The following is a 19,425-nucleotide window of genomic DNA, read 5'->3' on the forward strand; positions in this document are numbered from 1 at the left end:
GCCTGAAAATTAAATAAAAGGGAATGTGGGCCTACAACACTTAAATAGGAAAAGTCGAAAGGTTGTTGAGATGGGAAAAATAATATTCATAGTATATCTATAGAACAACTCTTTTCAAGAGTAAAGAGAGTAGACTAAAAAAATAAAAGGAAAGATTAAATCTTAATACTCACGTGACACAAAACACATTCAACATACATTCAAACACTTATCCAAGGACATGCAACAATACATCAAATAAAGAAATTACAAGTATACCACCTAATTAAACAGAAAATAGAAGAATTATAAGAAAAAAAAAAAAAATTCTCCTACAAAATGGGACATGTAATGTAGGATAAAACTTAGGAACATACTAAAATTTGAAGATGTTGTGAACACTAAAATTTTGATTTAATTTTTTTTTAAATAAAAATGAAAAAATAAAAAAATAAAAAATCTGAATTTTAATATTACAAAAGAAGAATGGAATCAAAAGGTTTAAAAAAAAAATTTGTCTTAATAAAATAGAAAAATTTCAGAATTAATTTTTAAAAGGAAAATAGAATATGACAAATAATTAAATTCTTAAACCAATGTTACTTTATACATAAAAAAGGAAAAATTCAGAATTTTGGGCCTTTTGGTGAAAACCCTAACAATAAAAGGAAAAAAGGACCATGGAGTAAGGGGAGACATCAGAGGAGGCTAAAATTTTTTTGAGAGGAGGCATTCTAAAACGGAGAGAGAAAAAGAGAAAATAGAGAGAAAGAAAGGTTAATGGAAAGGAGGAAGAACAAGAGGCAAGCAAAAATTTTCAAGAACATCAAGTAAGCTTCATCATACATTTTACACATTTTTCTTCTTCATACATATTTATATTTTGAATAAACATTTCCTATATCAAATCAATCTCAAATGAAAAAAAAAATTATTTTAAACCACCATTTCAAATATTCATGTCTCACCACCTCTCCACCCATTCCTCCATCTATCATCATCCACAAACACAAAACTCACCACAAAAAAACTCTTTCCCTACCTTGTCTCATTCCTCTTCCTTTTCCTCTCAATAACCTTCACCACTCAAAACCATGGCCTCCATTAACCTCACCTCCACCCTTTCATAACCTTTTTTTTGTTTTTCTTAGAGAAAAACACACCCCTAATCCTAAAGTCCTTCCCTCTCAAATCTGAAAATTTAAAATTTGAGACCATTTTATCCTTTTTTTATTTTTTTATTATTTTTTTGTCCGATTTTTTTTTATCATTATTTAGTTCAACATATAATTTATTGTTTTAGTTTTATTTATTTATTCATCATCATTATTATTTGTTATTATGATAATTATTAATTTATTTAATGAATGAGTTTTTATTATTTATTTTATTTTTTTTATGTTAACTTTGTTTAAATTATTTTATTTTATTTTATTTATTTAAAATCTCTTGATACCGTTTACTTTACAATATCATATCTGAGTTGATTTTTTTTAAATTATTTCCTTTTTTATATTTCATTATTTATATCTTATTTTTTAGGATTGTTATCTTTTATTTTATTTATTGTATATTTGTATCATATTAATGCGATTTAATTTTATATTTATGATTATTTTATTTTATATTGTGAATACTAAATTACTTATTTTTTTATAATTAATTAATAAATAATAATATAATTGTATCAATTTATAATACTAACGTATAGCTTCTCTATCGTCATGTATTATAAATTGATAAAGTGTATGTGTACCTACATTACCAAGACTTTATGCAATATTAACTTATCACATATTGTTATTAATTAATTAGTTAATCACTTTAATAATAATGCAAGATGTATTTCTCTTCTAAATACTAATTTACAAATCAATCAACTAATTTAAATCTAAATTATTTTATTAAGAAATAATTTATAATGCTAATGTGTAGCGACTCTACCTTTTATGCATTATAAATTGTCAAAATCTATGTGTACCAACGTTACCTTAGGTTTTATATAATATAAATATATCAAATAAAATTTTTAATATTTTTTATTAAATGAGTATCTTCTTTAATCAATTCAAATAAAATTATTATTTTTTATTTTCTTAAGTCATGTTTCAAATTTTGATAAATTAAATTACTATAATTTATTCATTTTATAAATTTTTATAATATCGATGTGTAATTTACATTGCCTTCGATAGTCTAATAAATTATAAGAAGTTTATGTATAGCTTACGCTATCTTAAATTTCTTTCAATATTAATCATAATCAAAATTAAAATTCAAATACTCCATTTACGAATAAAATATTTCTTAATGATTTGCAGTATAGTTGTGTGATCTTCCTTCACTTTCTGTATTGTTTTCTCGTAGGGTACATGTATAACTGCATTATTTTGTATCCTAAACATTATAATTTTTACGAAAAATGATTTTAATTCTAAAATAAATTTTTCTTTTACTAAACTTAATTATAATCAACTAATTTCATAATTTTTAGATAGAACTACGTGGCTTTGAGTTCCCCATTGCATCCGGGGATACGTAGGAGCGCGAACCGTACCCGTCAAGTCAAAATATTTTTTAAAATAACCCGAATAATATTTCAATAAATAATATTTCCTCTTCTAAAATAAAATAATTAATGTTTAGGGGTTAAATAAATATTTTTCAAAATTAGAATAATTTTGTACAATTAATTTTAGGTAACCGTTTTTTAAACGGACGTTGTAGGGTGCTAATACCTTCCCTACACGTAAATGACTCCCGAACTCATTTTTTGGTTTCAAAGATCGTATTATATTTAAGTTTTTCCAAGGTTTTTCTTAAAAATAAACTTTTGTGGCGACTCCTCTGATATTTTGGAACAAGTTTGTCATCCGTCGTACCGTTGCGATCGCCCGGTTGCGACAGATGTTATAATAAGTTTGTATTTTGACATGCTTTTATAGCTATTTTTGTGAATATGATAATTATTTGAATGAGTTTTGTACTAATTATTCCATTGATCATTGTAGTTAGCATGTTAAGAGTCATAATGGATTATTGAAGTATTTTGGACACAAATTGGTGAAAAATAGGTTAAACACACCTATGCTTCGAAGGATATGCATGACTGTGCATATTGGTGTGCACAACCATACTCTTTATTGAGAGAATTAAATTAAGAGAACATTTAGGCTTTTGAAACCCTATTTAAAGAACCTTGAAGGTTGCGACTTGGTTTTGGCCAATTGTTGACGAATTTTGGAGCTTTGGGAATATGTCTTGGAATCAAGAACTCTCTTAATTTCTTTTTCATTGGATACTCCTTTACTTTGTGTTTTATATTCTAATTATTATGGATTGATTTATTGTTTTAACTTTTTATTACATTGTGTCTAGCTAAATTCATAGCTAGGGTTATGGTTAATCTTTTGCATAACCCTATGTGATCTTTGTGATTAATAACAATTTTAGTTTCCTTTATTGATTAATATTTATCTTATTACGTTATAACTTGTATGTTCAAAATTGACAACTATCTAATATACCATAATTAATTATATTGTACATGATTGTACTACATGTAGTTATTAGATCTATAAGGTAAAACAAGACAAAGAATTATGTGGATCAAACTTAGTTTTTCTCTTTCAATCGTTATTAAATTAACAAGTTTATAGACTATTTATGATTTCTCTTTCTTTTGTTTTGCATGACCATTGAGGCAATAGCTTATAAAAGACTGTTAACATTTCATGACCATTAAGTGTTAATATATTTAGTATGAGTGATTGACAATCATAAAAAAAATTAAAATTATGGTTAATATAAAAATAAACATATAAAAGTGTAAAGGTGAACTCATATGCCTTAGAATTCATCTTGAATAGTTTATTGTCATAGGTGACATTGTTTTTATTTCATTTGAATTACTTTTATATTTGAATTCTTCTTTATTTTATTTCATTATGCATCCTTTTAGTTTAAAAAATTAAATTAAGATATTCTTGGTACTTGAAAATAATTCTTGTGAGACAATATTTTAGAAACTTAATTTATAATTCTTTATTATTTTTTGACGGGTATATTTGCTCATAAATAGGCATCTTTCATATTAGGGTTTGAGTTGGTTTATAAAGGATAAGTTAACTATTAAATTTAGAGCTAATAATTGGATTCCATAAGTTAAAAACCTTAGTAGCTTTTCTTTTCTTCATGTTCCTGATAGAGACAATGATCTTCCTATAGTTTTGTTTGCTTGTAATGGCAGTTAGGAGTAGGTAGATCTATGACCTTATAGCTATAATTAACTTTCCCTTCATGTTTAAATACCCAAGATTTTATTTTCTAGAACTTATTCCATAATAGCATTGTTAAGATGTCTTACATTAGATAAGAATATAGTCATAATACTCATTTAAGGCTTGTATAGTCTTTCTATGAGTTGGCATTTGGTAGTGAATTAGACCCAAATTTCTTAATATAATATCAAAGTTTATCTAGTTTTAATATTAGGTTGGCTACGGATGTTCAATCCTATTGGATTACCCACAAATGTTCAATCTTACAAATTTCATGCACCAGATGTCCAGTTCTAAGTGTGAGAGTGAGTGTTAAGATGTATCAGATTGGCTAGAAATAGAGACATAATAGGACCTAAAAACTTAGGTAGTCCTCTTATGAGCTAACTTATTTCTTTGGAAAGTGATCCATGATAAGTTGTTAACCTACAATAAAAGATATAAGAAACGAATGTCTAATGTTAATCTTTGTCCTAGGACCATTTTATCCTTATGGTTATCTTATAATCTTTCTAAACATAAATGGAATATTTTAGTAAGTTAGAATTTACTATTTGATGTTATTTCTTGACATAAATGGATCAGAACTCTTTCACTACAAGAAATGCGCCGTTTAGTGGCAGTTTATTAGTGGCGGTTAATAATAATCGCCAGTAAATTATTTTGAAAATAACATTTAACATCGGTTTTAGTAACTGCCACAAAAAATGCGAGATTTAGCGGCAGTTTTGCATAACCGCCGCAAAATAGGCTATATTTAACGGCAGTTTTGCAAAATCGCTGAAAAAAAGGCAGAATTTAGGGTTAGTTCACGATAACAGTCTATAAGAAACACCACTCCTTCCTCATTCTCCATCACCCACACAAAGCTATCATTCATCTCTACCTTAGCCTCATGAGTTCCACCATTCTCTCTGCCACTGCCGCCACCGCTGCCCCTGCCAGCCACTACCAAAATATCTTCTTCAACTGAGACAACCTAATCTTCTACTATCATTTTTACTTCCTCCAAAAATGGCTTTTTTCCAACGATTCTACACTATAAATTATATAATATATATCTTGTGATGTTAAAAAAAATAAATGGAATGTGACCCAAATAGCAAAAGAAAGAACTGAGTAGAATATAAAAAAAAAGGTGTGAAAGCCAAAAATAGAGTACTGCTAGCCAAAAATAAAACACTCCCGCCAAAAACAGAACACTGCCGTGCACTGTCTAAAATTTGAATTTCAAATTTTGAACCGCCGCTAAATAACTACTGCAAATTTAAAATTTAACAACGGTTCAAAACCGCCACAAATTTAACTTTACGTCACCAATTTTAATGTCAGTTTCATAACTGACGGAAAAATATTTAGAGGTGGTTAAAACCGCCGCTAATCATAAAATTTAACTGCCACAAATAAGCAATTTTTTTGTAGTGTTTTATTTTTAAACATAATTCTATTAATCCTAATATTCTGGTTCACAAAATTTTGGTTTATGATAATTACATTCTTTCCTGATTTAGGGATTGCTCCTATGCTCTTTGTAGGCTTATCGATCCTACTTTAATTATATGATTTACTTAACGTGGATGGTTCTCGTCCTATCAAAACAAATTGGTTCTTATGAAGAACTAACCTAGAATTATCAAGGGAGGTTTATCGTTGGTTTTACTTGTATGATTGACCCTTGTTCTCCTCTTTATGTTAAGTTGTAGAGTTTATTTCTAAGAGTGAAGTTTGTCATAGATCAAAGTGTTCAAATTATATAGATTGAAAATGATTCTTGGAATGTTCTTAATTTGATTTTAAGTATTCAAGATAGTTTTCATTCTCTTCTCTTTTAATCTAGTGTGTTAGATTTCCTGTTCTATTAAGAAGACTTTGAAAAGAATTTTATAATTAATAGTTATGTTTAATACCAAAGATTCTAATTTATATTATATATTAAAACTAAAGTCTAAAAATAATAACTTCTATTATTCTTTTAATCTTTTATTTTGTTACATTGTTACTTATACGGTTACTTTTTTTAATATTTTATTTTGTTGCGTTATAATAATACGTACATGATTTAAAATGTTACGTGCTTCATCATTCATTTACTGCTTCTCATGTGTTAATTACTTATTATATATGTTTTTTTTAAATGTTAAAATAAATATTTATTTATATATTATACCATTTTTATAATATTTATTAGTTTATATTAATAATTATTTTTAAAATGTAAAAGTACATATACACATTATTATAATACTCATAATTAAATAAGATAAAATTGAGAAGAATATAAATTTTTAATTTTTTAAAATTTTTTTCTTAAAATTAATGAATATACATAAAATTAATAAATTTATATTAATAAAATATTAATGATTAATTTAAATTTGATATTAAAATAAATAAATCTATTATAAAAATAATTAAACCAATTGCATTTTCAGTAAGATCTATTTGTGAAACAATAATAAAGAGTCAACCGTCCATTTTTAAATCTTAAAAATTTAAAAATAAAAATAGAAAATGAAGACAGAAAATATTTCTTGTAACCAAATAAACTAAAGCATTCGTAAACTTTCATCCTTTGGTTTATTATTTTTTTAACTTTTTACTCTGCTCAATAGAAAAATAAAATAGAAGTTAATTATCACAAAAATTGATATTACGATATAAATATTAGAGTTCGTTCTTAGAGAAATTAGATATTTTTGACCCGTATATATATATATATATTCTATATTATATAAATGATTAGGGAGAGTCCTGAGGGCGGCTGGTGAACACATTAAAAATGTAACAATCGAATATTATCATTATCTTTTGTGTTGTACTTATCCATATCCGGACTTATAAAATCGCTAAATAGAAAAAGTCTTTATTATTTTTCTGTTTAACCCAAGTCATCAATTGATCATATTTAAATTTTAACTTTTAACTGAACAATTCCCCAAATCAAATCGATTAAGATTCTCCTAATCTGACGCTATTAAACAGCAGCAAGATCACATAGGATAAGAAAGCCTAATCAAAACCTTACATCACAAAATTTTAGTCAATAGTTTATTTCATCATCATTATCCCTTGATTTTAATGGCTGTGGGCGTTGACTGTGCCAACAAGGATCATAGTGGCAACTGTGACTCACAACTATGCGCATCCATTTATTCTTCTTCTCTTCCTTCGTTACCAGCGTCGTCTTCTTATAAAACGACGTCGTCACGCGCCGTTCGTTATCGGATACCGCAACCTCGCCATATGGGAGATGTATTCTACGGCAAAGATGACTACGAAGAAATAAACGATGGTATGTATAAAGAGGATGTGATTGAGTGCATGAGAAGAGAGCGAGAATCCAAAGCCCTAAAGAAGAAACCGAAGACCTTTTGGATTAGCTTCTTTGAATGCGTTCAGTTTTTTAGGCTTCTCGGTTCTTGCTTCTAGCTCTCTCTCATTCTTTAATTTCAACATGAATCTCCTTTCAGTTAGTATTAATTCTCGTTTTCTTTTATAAGAAACGGTTGTACATAATTGATTGAATTTTTTGTTTGCCGTATGCTTTTGTTCTTCTGCTGTGATTAAATTTCTATGGTGTTTTGAGTAATCTATCTATAGAATATGGATAAAATAGGTTTAATTTATATTTTTTTTATTTGATCTAATTAAGTTTAATTAGACTCGTAAATTTTAAAAAATAATAATAATGTACTTAAAAGTAAAAAAGTAAGAAATTAGATGTGATTGATGGTTGGTTTTATTGTTCCTCGCTTCCATGATTTTCATGAATTCCCCTCCCCTCCCCTCCCCTGACTCATCCAAAGTTTTTTCAGTATTTATAAAATTGTTATATTACGATTTTGCCACTGATTTGATAAAGACCGAACGCAATAATGATCATGATTTGCATTATTGGGAGTGATAATCACCCACGCCCGTGACACTAAGCTGTGGTTAGAATAATTTTTGCATTTGAAATGTGATAACCTATTCATTATGATTGTGACGGGGGGCCAATCCCTTGTTTAGTGATGGATGATGACTTCCCGCCGGACTTGAAAACTATTTAAGATATTAAAAATGTGTATAGTTTACGAACATCTTAAGGTTTAGGATGAAAAATTAAAACTGATAAATTTTTACTTTAAACTGTTTCAAAGGTGTTATCATTTCATAATCTATACAAACATGTAAGAACTATGTGAGGTATAGTAAAACAATTTATTAATTTTGCTTACATATGTAATTTATAAAAGGGAAAATAATGAATGGATTCAGTAACAATGATACAATATTTACAAACTATGATTAACTTTATATATATTTAAAATATTTCTTTATATAGTGTATTTTTGTTGTTGTTATATGGCATGCATTTCCATTTTATTGCATATCATAATTAGAGTATATATTTATATTTAGCTATTTGTCTGTTTTTTTCTCATTTTATAGCATGATTAGTCTATTAAGTTTATGTTATTATATTATTTTATTTTAAAAATATTAATTTTAAATATTATTATTTAAAATATAATATTTTGCTCCCCTTCCTCTTCTCTCTAAAATTCATCTTCTCAGACAACTTCTAAAGAATAACATAGTTCAATAATTATAATAAAAAAAAGACTTGGATCAATAATAAAAGAAATTGATTGACACAGAGAAACTTGCGTGCTATTATTTTATAAACAATAACATCTAACACATACAAGGACTCATATTTATTTATATCATTTTGCTTTCACTTAAATAAGAAAAAGTGAATTGCTATAGATTATTAATTCTAGCTAGTCTCCTAAATCTCCCCAATGCCAGGGGGGAAAATCACAGCAGAGAAAAAGAGCATGAGTCTACTATGAGATCAATTAGCTCCTTGTTCCCTGTGGGATGTTCAATGAATGCTCTAGTGTAACCATTTTAGAAGATTGTTGACTTATAACACTACATGTAGAAAGGTTTTGAGACAAAACAATCTCATATCCATCATCATAAGGGTCCATTCCTTCATCCAAAAGCTGCCAAACCAAGCCCCCAGCAAATGTTCCTCCATTTTGTGCAAAATTATAGATACTTGAATATACTGCATTCATGAACGAATCTCTTGCTCTGATACTATACCCAGGATCTTTCTTCGACTTCCCAAATTCAGTAAACACCAATGGCTTCCTCAAGATTGTTCTTGAATCTTCCCAATGACTTGTCATCCATCTTTGCATGAATGCCATTTGCACAGTATCGTTTTGTCCAGCTAGCCTGTTTATGGTTCAGGCCAATTTTTTATGATACATGCACAATAATCTTCAATCATATTTAAATTATGATTTTTTAACATGTGTTTAAGGACATATAATAAAAAAAAGTTAATAAATAATATTTTTTTATTAAAAATTATAACATTTTTTGGTATTAATGCATCAACTTTTTGATATCTTATAATTTCTAATATAAATTTACTATACAGTATTTTTTATTATATGCCCTAAAAAAAATTATTTGAATTAATTCTAGTGCTTAATTATACTTACCAATTATCTGGGTATGCATGGATTGTTGCGAAGTCAATTTCTCTAATGAGATTGTTGCTAACAAAATCTGTACCAACTTGGAAACCAGGGTTGTATTGTTTCCTATCTAAGATGGAATCTCCATAGAATCCTTCCATTCCAACCTCCAACAAGTGTTTGGGGTCAACAGATTTCACATAGGGAGACATCTCCTGAACCCATTCCTGTAAGAAAAAAAAATAAGTATGATGAATGATTAACAGTAACAAATGAATGTGACATTTTAAAAATGATGGTAAAAAGAAAATGAAGCACATATATGTGTCGTGTTTCATTACATACATTTATGGTCTTGCCAGAGTAATCAACTTGGCAGCGTGGTTCATTAATTAATTCCCAGGCCATGATGGTAGGTTCATCTCTATAAGCTGTTCTAGTGATTGTGTTTATCCTTGTCAGCACGCTCTGCGATACATTAGGCAAAAACACATTAATTAGAAAATTAATCTAACACAGGGAAAAGGGTTTTTAATTAATTTGAAGTTGACTCAATAGACATTGTTTATGTTTCATAATTAATATTTGACATACTTTGACATGGTTTTTGTAGTAACCCTTTATAACAGGATGTGTGTAAAAGTCATCATCGTTGGTAACAGGAACCCCACAACTCTTAGCCCACTGCACATACTGAGGTCTTCCTCCAAAATCCTTGTAATTGTTGACCAAACTCAAAATCAAACGCACTCCGTACTTTTTCGCTTCTGCCACCACAAAATCCAATGCCTGGCAATAGCAAGAAAAGAAAGAAAAAAAAACTTCGTATCATAATTGAACGTACTAGTCTTTACTCAAAATGCATGCATACATGTAACAATTTATAGAATCATACAAGTTACCTTGCCATTTTTTACGTTAGTTAAGCGTGATTATGACTACTATGTATAAAAGGATATAATAATTATGCCACGTGTATATCACTTAATTGTACTTTAATTTAAACCAAATAAATTGTGATTAATATTATATACTTTTTTATATGTATTAACGCGCTAACGTGGTACTTATATCTTAACAATTAATTATGACTATACTATATAGAATGTAATGGAAAAAAATCATTGATGTAGCTTAGATACAAGTTGACCGAATGGACTCAACCTGAAACATAGGCTCATTGTAGAGACCAGGCGACATTTGAAGGGATTGATTGCCACCATCACTAAACGCCCATGTACGACACACGGTAAGACCTATGGCTGAAGCTTCTCTAAATACATTGGAAACTTTATATCTTTGGTTTGGATCAGCAGCTACATTCATCATCCAATAAGAGTTAAAGCCATTGAAAAGAAAGGGATAGCCATTTAACACAAATTCTGTGCCCTTTGTTTCAACAAATGCAGGTGTAACTGGGAGAAGCCTAGCTTCATCACAAACTAGCGTTGAAATGAGAAGAATAACAACAAGGGCCAATGCACTAGTGAGGTTACTATTGCCACTCATATTTGCTAGCTACAATGAGTAGTTATGTTCTCTACTCTCTAATGAACAGATGATGATTTAGCTATGAAGATTAATGACATGCTTGTACAGCATTTATAGACGTAAAAGATAATGGAGTTCAACAAATAATTATTAAAAAAAAAAAAGGAGGGCATTTTCATTAAGGTGTGTGTTAGTTGCAAAGGATATGGACAGAGTAGTGTAAGTTACGGAATCTAGTTATATAGCTTCCTGAAGAACATGATTAGAAAAAGGCCATTGGTCGTGGCAGAGATTCTTAGAATATATATAAGTGATGTTTTTATTATTATTTTTTTGAGTGACGTTGCTCCCCATAGGAACTTTGGTGCATTAATTCGATTTAATCAACGAGAAGTGTTTTTTTTGACACCATATATACTCTTTTCTCATTTTGCTGTTGGAAATCTAAATCTTGCATGTCGTTTAGATGCTGCTTTCTTAGTTTGTTTATTACAAGTCGTTATAAATCGCTACGATGTTTTCTTCTAGACTTTTCTTTCTTCTTCTAAACGATGGGCGTGCGTTGTTTGTTTAGAGCCTCTTGGTACTCGCCAAAACAGAGACGTAGTGGAAGTAAAAACTCTTGGCCTTTCATACATTATTGTTAAGAATATTTAATGTATTGATTTTTTTTAAAATAATTACAATGTTTCAATTTTACTCCTAATTAAAGTTAAATTTTATTATTATATTAATTATCAACAATTTTAATAAATAAATGTAAATATATAAAAAATAGTAAATATTCCTAAAAATTTCTGATGGGTCTTACATTAAAGATCAATACAAATTTCTAAAAGATTTTTAGTAAGCATAAAAATAAATAACATAATATTGGAAAAAATATATAAAATGGGATGAATTAAACAACAAGAAGTGATAGAGATTAAAATTTTAGATTGATTAATTAAAATCTGTGAATGATTAAAATTTATCATTAATAAGATGATCTATCTCCTTTATTAGGATGGGAATTATGTCATGTTAGTAGGGTTTGTTTTTTTATAATATTAGAATTTATTTTTCATTACTTATTTTTTTATCATGTTTTCTTATAAGTAATAAACTGTGTCATTTAAAATATATATCAAATTAAATAAAGTTATTTTTTAAAATTGTTAAAACTTTTCTTTAATTCTTGTACGAAGGATTAATTCAATCGTATTAAATTAATATTAGTGTTTTCGTTTCATATCACAACAAAAAGAGAGAAAGAAATAATATCCAATATATGTATATCATTTTGATGTTTACAAAACTTTCTTTGAAGGCGTTTTTTCTTTGTTAAGTGTGTAAACTCTATTAAGTTAATAATAATAATAATAATAACCTTTTTGTCTTAGAGTCAAAAAAAATTGTTTCACTTTTTTAGTGATAAATGTTATTAAGTGTTTATATATTAAAGAAATAATAATATTTTTTTTTAAAAATAGATTAATACATTTTTATGTAATTTTTAATGTATTTCTAACCTAATTTATAACAAACACCTTTTATTCATAATTTTTTAATTAACAATAGTTTTTTATTTTATATGACAAAAAAATCACGCTTTATAATTAACTTATTACTAATTTTATTTGTTATTACTTTATATGAATTTTATTTTATTTTTTGCGCTCGTGCTCATGTATATATGATATAAAAGTTAAAATAATTTTTTTATTTTAAAAAATAAAAAAATTTAAATTATTTGATTTTTTAATAATTTAAAATATTTAATAAAAATATACCTAATCCTTTCCTATCATATACTTATAACCATATAATAGAAAGTCTTTACATAAATATTTGTGCAGTAGAATTGGTAATGAATTTTATCACTGCTAAATGAGTTGAATGTTTGTGAATGTGAAATTAATATATTTTTTTTAAAATTTTTTTTATTAAAAATGCATCGAACTTAACTTAATTAAAAAAGAAACTTTAATATATCATATTAAAATTAAATTAGTGTAACTCAATTTTAAAAATTAATTGACTAAGCATATTAATGAACAGTATTTCATATATTCTCCACTCACGTGAAATATATTTACAAATATGAAGCTGTTAATTTATTGTAGAAATGTCAGAATTATGTGTCATAATTAGAGATTTTTTGTTTTTTGTTTTACTTTTAAACCTATGTGATGTGATATATGATGTGATGTATAATAATAATTTAATTATAAAAAAATAATACTAACAACATATTATTTAATATATTTATTTTAACAAATTTTTAATTATTAGTTAAAATTTATTAAAAATTATACAAATATGAAAAAAAAAATATTAAATTAATAATAAAAAAAGTTAAACTCACATATTTTTAGTTTTGCAAAAATTTTAATAAAAATAAAAATATGTTAAAAAATTAATGTATTAGAAAATATATTACTAACATTTTTGGATAGGTAAATAATTTTAAATCCTTCTACTATTTATTCTTGTAAATCCTCCGATCAAAGTATTTAATATATTTTATGCTTTTAATATAATAATAAATAAACATTTTCATTTAATACTTGCTCATAAAACAATAAGAAAACTATTACGAGGAAATATCAAAGCATTGTTGTAATAAATAATTTAAAAAATTAGTTGATGGATAGATTGCTTGAAATGGTACTCGTAATGTGTATGGGTCATTCGTTGAGTGAGGAAATGGTGAGACAGATTCCCTAGAATTGCTGGGAACCATGCACTGAGTCTAGCTTCGACAACACGGATTCATCTCCATGCATATCTGTTCTCTCAGAATTCAGACATTAGCCACAATCTCATGCACATGCAATGGAGATTGCACCACAGACCCATGTCCCTACTCTACCCAACGCTTCTGCAGTTTTTATGACAAATAGTTCATCTTTGTTTGTTGTGAGAGAATATCTACCTCTTCTCTTCGTGTCAACAAATTTTTTAATATTTTAAAAATAAGATAGTATTAATATTTTTTAAATTAAATTTTTATTTTTATTTTTATTAATTATTAATATTTTTAATTAAATTATTAACTTTATTATCTTTCAATTTAAAATTAACGATTAAGATTATTTTATGTGTAAAAGAACTCAAACTCTCTCAATTATAAAATTATAAAAATATTATAAATTTTACTTTTATTTTTTTATAATTTAAAACAATTTTAAATGCTATTACTTTCCTCAAGATATATATGAATGTTAAAAGATTAAAATAAAATGTTCCTGTTAAAGATACATTAGTCTTTTGTGATCTCTCTACTTGTTTTCTAATGTGACATTCTTACAAAATATTTTGGTTCCTCTGTATTGTGACATAGGAAGAGTACCCGTAAAGACACTTCAATGATAAAGTTAATAACTGATATAGGATAATAAATGTTATTTAATATTCAAAAGTCAATCCTTTATCTGTATTTCTTTTTTTCTTTTTATAGATAATATTTTGGACTAATGTGCTTTATAATTCAACCATGTCTTAGCTTTCTGGTTTATTCAGGTAATTAGCCATAATTTTTTGATTATTGACTAATAATCTTTTAATTAGGCCAAAAGGGCACTGACATCCTTTATCTTAGCATCAAGCTGAAAGGGTGTTCAGTTTCTTTTTCCTATAATGATGACCGAAGTGTCTTATCCAGTATACTTGTCCCCCAAGCCCGAGGAGGTATAAGTAAGGGCTTTTGATTAGATTTGTTTGCGATTTTTTCGTTATATGATCTTCAGTCGTATATGCCGAATAGGCATGAACAATAAGGCTGACAGAGTACTCGGTTATTAGTTTGTTGGTGTCAGGCCAAGATGGTATTCAGATTCCTGTTCTTGTGAGGATGACCGAATCATCAAGTGCCATCTTGCCCCCCAAGCCTGAAGAAAGATGTGTTGGCATATTAGGGTTTTAGTAGATAAGGGTTTCTTCGTAGTTCGTGCTTTGAAACAAAAGGTTGCACGTTCCTATCTGTTGATTCTGGAAGAGATATGACGATTGAGAAAGGGGGTGACCCTTCATTTATCCGAAGCCGTGTGTTCTATAAATAGGTAGTGGTCCAGGCATTATGTACACTTTTTGCTCTGCACCGAGGGGTATACTATGCTAAAATCGTTCAAGTGTTCTCTCTCTTTTAGATTCTAAGGTACGTTCATTTCGCCATTGCCTTTTTCTTCTCTTCTCTTATTCTTATATGGATAACTCAATGGAGTGGGAAGATTCACTATTTGAGGATTCAAGACCGAGTAGTTCGTTAGCTAGAAACATTGTTCATGATCTTACTAAGGTGACCGAAGAGGTGGGGGAAACATCAAAGAGGTTGGATACCAAAGAGGCTTCTGAACCGATTGACGTGGTGAGGGATTCGGGCGACGAGGCAGAATAGCCTATTACCAAAGATGTAGACGCTAAGTCAGACAAATCTCTCCCTAATGCAAGTCTAGTAAGGGAAAAACCAAAGTTCCCACCTTGTATCATTCCTGGGTACGAGTGGGTAGATGAGGAGGTGTCGACATACTTTTCACATTTCAGTCAGAAGGGGTGTCTCCTAAATTTTGTAGATTTGTATAGGATAGCTTTATGGGACGATTTAGATCCCTATCCCATACATGTTAAGGTTTGTCAAGGAGATAGATTGACAAATCCTAAACTTGTATTTTTACGTGAGGATGCTAAGATGACTAGTACCTTTTTTGTATACGAGTGTATGTTTAGGGAATTAAGGGTGGTGTTACCGTTTGATGAATTTCAAATGGGAGTACTTTGTGTGCTAAATTTGGCACCTACTCAGTTACACCCGAATGGGTGGACAACCATGCAAGCTTTTTGGATATTATTATTATATAGAACCTAGTGTAGGTCTTTTCCTTTATTTCTTTTGTACCCGTCCTTTTGATAAAGTTAGGTGGGTTCCCTTAATAAAGCAAGCATTATACTTCTTCTTTCAAGGGTTTCAAGATCAGATACTTTAAGGTGATGGTAAACCCTCTTGTTGGTAAAAAGTGCTTTTATGATAATGAAGGTAAACCTCTTTTCCGCTTTCATTGGACCTGAGTCCCTTGTCGGTATGACGTATATCCAGAAGAGATGTTGTCCTGAATGAGTTGTCGGCATTGGATTATTTGAAAACACTATCCCAAGAGCTACCTGCCCGAGCTCTTATTCTTCTGTCGAAGTCTCTTAGGCCTCAGTTAGACCTAAAAGGTATGCCCCGTTTCTTTCATTATGGTTTTATTGATTATGTTATATTAATTTGACTTTTTATTTTCAATGCAAGTATAGTGGCGCAGAAAGGAGCTGGTATGTCCTACCAACAGGCTCTAAAGTTTCAAACTCTAGAGGGTACTTCGGCTAAGGAACATCGTCATCCCCAAGTGGATTGGGTATTAAAACTTAATGTTGCTCGCCCTCCCCCGGTCGCCATTCCACTTCCTAAAGGTGTCCAAAAGAAAAGGAAAGACAAGGGCAAGAAAAAGGAAAGCGAACGTAGAAAAAAACATGCTCGCATTGAAACCTTTCGACAAATTTCTTCTACACCGAGTGGTTCTTCAGCTGAGTCTGTCGTTCCAGCAATGGAGTAAGAAATAGAAACAATTATAAATAGGTACTTGCTACGGTACTCCAAAATTTGAGGGGTATTGGATACTCTATCTATATTATACCAAGATATTAAAGGATATTTATGTTTTTTCCAAATACATCACTAACTTTACTACTAAAATCAACAGTTATGATTGTTTCATGATACCTTATAAAACAATCTTTTGTAAAATGTTCGATTCAAGGTTTGCCACTTAGTGCCTGTTTGGTATATGAAATTGAATGTTGGAATTGGAATTAAGCTTTAGAATTTTAATTATCATGTTTGGATGTTCATTTAGAATTGAGATTATAATTCTATGGACTAATTCCATAGAATTCTATGATAACTAAATTTGGCCCACTTCAATTCCTAGCCTGCACCCTAGGAATTTGAATTCCTACTATCATAAATCATAAATACACTCTCATGTATGTAGTTCTTGTTCTTCCATAGCTACTTTCTTTTCTAAGTACTTTCTTTCTTACTCTCTTTCTTTGTTCTCTCTTTTCCTATGCATCTTTCATCCTCCTCTTATATTCTCCTATTTTTTTGTATTCTCTTCTCCTTTTAAATTCACTTTTACGTTGATTATTAATATTATTTCTTTTCCTATGTTATCTTATTTTTCTCTATTCTTTTCTTTCTCATTTTGCATTGATTATTAATAAAAGTAATTTTTCTCTATTTCTCTTCCTCTTATTCTTCTTCCCGTTCTTCTTTTATGTCTTGTTCTTTTTTTTTTTTTTTCCTTTTTCACATTTGTTACATGTTTAATATGTATGTCGTATTATTATTTTACACTTACTGCAAACTATATTCTATTGCTATTATGCATTTTTTACACTTGCTGCAAACTATATTGTTTATGTTAATTGTATGATAAATTGTTTAATACTTTTGAGATGATTATATCATGGGACTGATGAAAATTGTTATAATCAATTACGTCTTATTACAAAACTTTATTTTAGCTTTGCAACATTATATGTTAAGAGAAGGACTACATGATACTTATCATAAGCGTAGACATATGTTATAATATTTCAACTTATTTTAACTCATAATCTTAAGATAAGAGAGTTATTAGAAGCACTTATATTTAATTTATATTTTTAATTTTAAAAATTAAATTATATTTGTGAGCATATATATACTTTCATCTAATTTATGATAAAGATAATTTATAAAATATCAATTTTAATGATAAATTAAACATAAAAAATAAATTTATTGTATCATAATTTTTAAAAAAAATATTAAGTTAACATCTTTAAAAAATTATTTAATAATTATTTTGTATTTTTAATTAACACATTATTTTTGAAAAAGTTCTTAAATAAAATTTTAATGTAAAGTTGAATTATTTTTTAAAACTTTAAATTTTACATCACACTATAGAATTTGATTTTAACTTAGAATTATAATTCTTTGAATAAGGAAAACATAAAATTATAAGTCTGAAACAATTCTAATTTTGATGGAATTAGAATAAATTATAATTCTAAATATTAATTCTATTTCATGCGATAGACGAGCTCCGACGTAACATTTGTAGTAAATTTGAAAAGATATTTTATATTTTTTTAATTAATGATTTTAATTTATTTAATATCATAAAAATTAAAGAAAAATGATATTAATATTTTTATTTAAATTGTTAACTTCATTATTTATTAATTTAAAATTAATAATTAAGATTATTTCAAGAAAAGATATCAAATCTTTTAATTAAAGAGGATACCTAAATTTTATCTTATCAGTTTTATTAAAATAAATAAAATAAAATAAAATTTGAGGATTTAAAGCCATTGTTTCGGACTTTCGGTCGCATCTCACATCACACACACGGGATGTATATGCATTATTTCTTTCTGAAATTTGCCAAACACACTTTTTTAATAGATGATAAGAGAATTGAAGCGTTTTTCTTTTTATCACCGGCGATAAATGGGTCCAGAATTTCAGTTATACCATGATCTATGCAGGTTCAGAATTGTATCTCATTCTCTTCTGTTCATCATTCCATGTTAAACTTTCCTTCACGGAAGAAAAAAGGGTTTGGCAAATGTATAGCTTGGCAAGGAATTTCTGTTACAAACCTGAGTTTTATAACTTTTATTAAAACGTTAACAATACCCCTTTTTACCTTTTTTTTAATAAAAGTATTTACTCAAATTCATTATTTTAAAAATATGCTGATTTTTTAAAATTTGATTAATTATAAAAAGTATAATATAGAATATATTTTAAAAAGTGTTATTAGTGTTCTTTATTAAAACAACATTTTTTTTGCTCAAACTTCAAATCAAAAGTTATATTAGAATAATTCGATTCATATTTGATCTAATGCTAAATGCTATAATTTTTTATAAAAGAATATTATTTATTAATTTTTTATTATATAACTTTAGACACATGTTAAGAAATTCGTAAGATAAATATTAGAAATATTTTAATACAATTTTTTATCATACTCTTTATGGTTGAGCTATTTTTTTTTTAAAAAAAATACCATTTATTTCATAAATTGATCATATTTTCAAAATTTTTCCAATAAAAAGTTGATGAATTACAATAGGCATGTTAAAATAACAGTATATTATTGACAATTTTCTTA

At 27.7% G+C, this 19,425-nt stretch overlaps 1 protein-coding gene across 1 annotated transcript; it reads right to left on the reverse strand.

Annotated features, from left to right (window-relative positions):
- Positions 1 to 9,106: 9,106 nt before the first annotated feature.
- LOC113866064 (mannan endo-1,4-beta-mannosidase 1-like) lies at positions 9,107 to 19,390 on the reverse strand. Its single transcript, XM_027500953.1, has 7 exons — positions 19,382 to 19,390; positions 19,247 to 19,283; positions 10,907 to 11,205; positions 10,337 to 10,531; positions 10,088 to 10,210; positions 9,767 to 9,969; positions 9,107 to 9,494 (listed from the first exon to the last, which is right to left on the reverse strand). The coding sequence occupies exons 1-7, from the start codon at positions 19,388 to 19,390 to the stop codon at positions 9,107 to 9,109; spliced, it is 1,254 nt and encodes a 417-aa protein (XP_027356754.1).
- Positions 19,391 to 19,425: the final 35 nt, after the last annotated feature.

The sequence above is a fragment of the Abrus precatorius genome, unplaced genomic scaffold (genome assembly GCF_003935025.1).
Source record: "Abrus precatorius isolate BTA unplaced genomic scaffold, Abrus_2018 Scaffold4, whole genome shotgun sequence".
In the NCBI taxonomy this organism is placed as follows: domain Eukaryota; kingdom Viridiplantae; phylum Streptophyta; class Magnoliopsida; order Fabales; family Fabaceae; genus Abrus; species Abrus precatorius.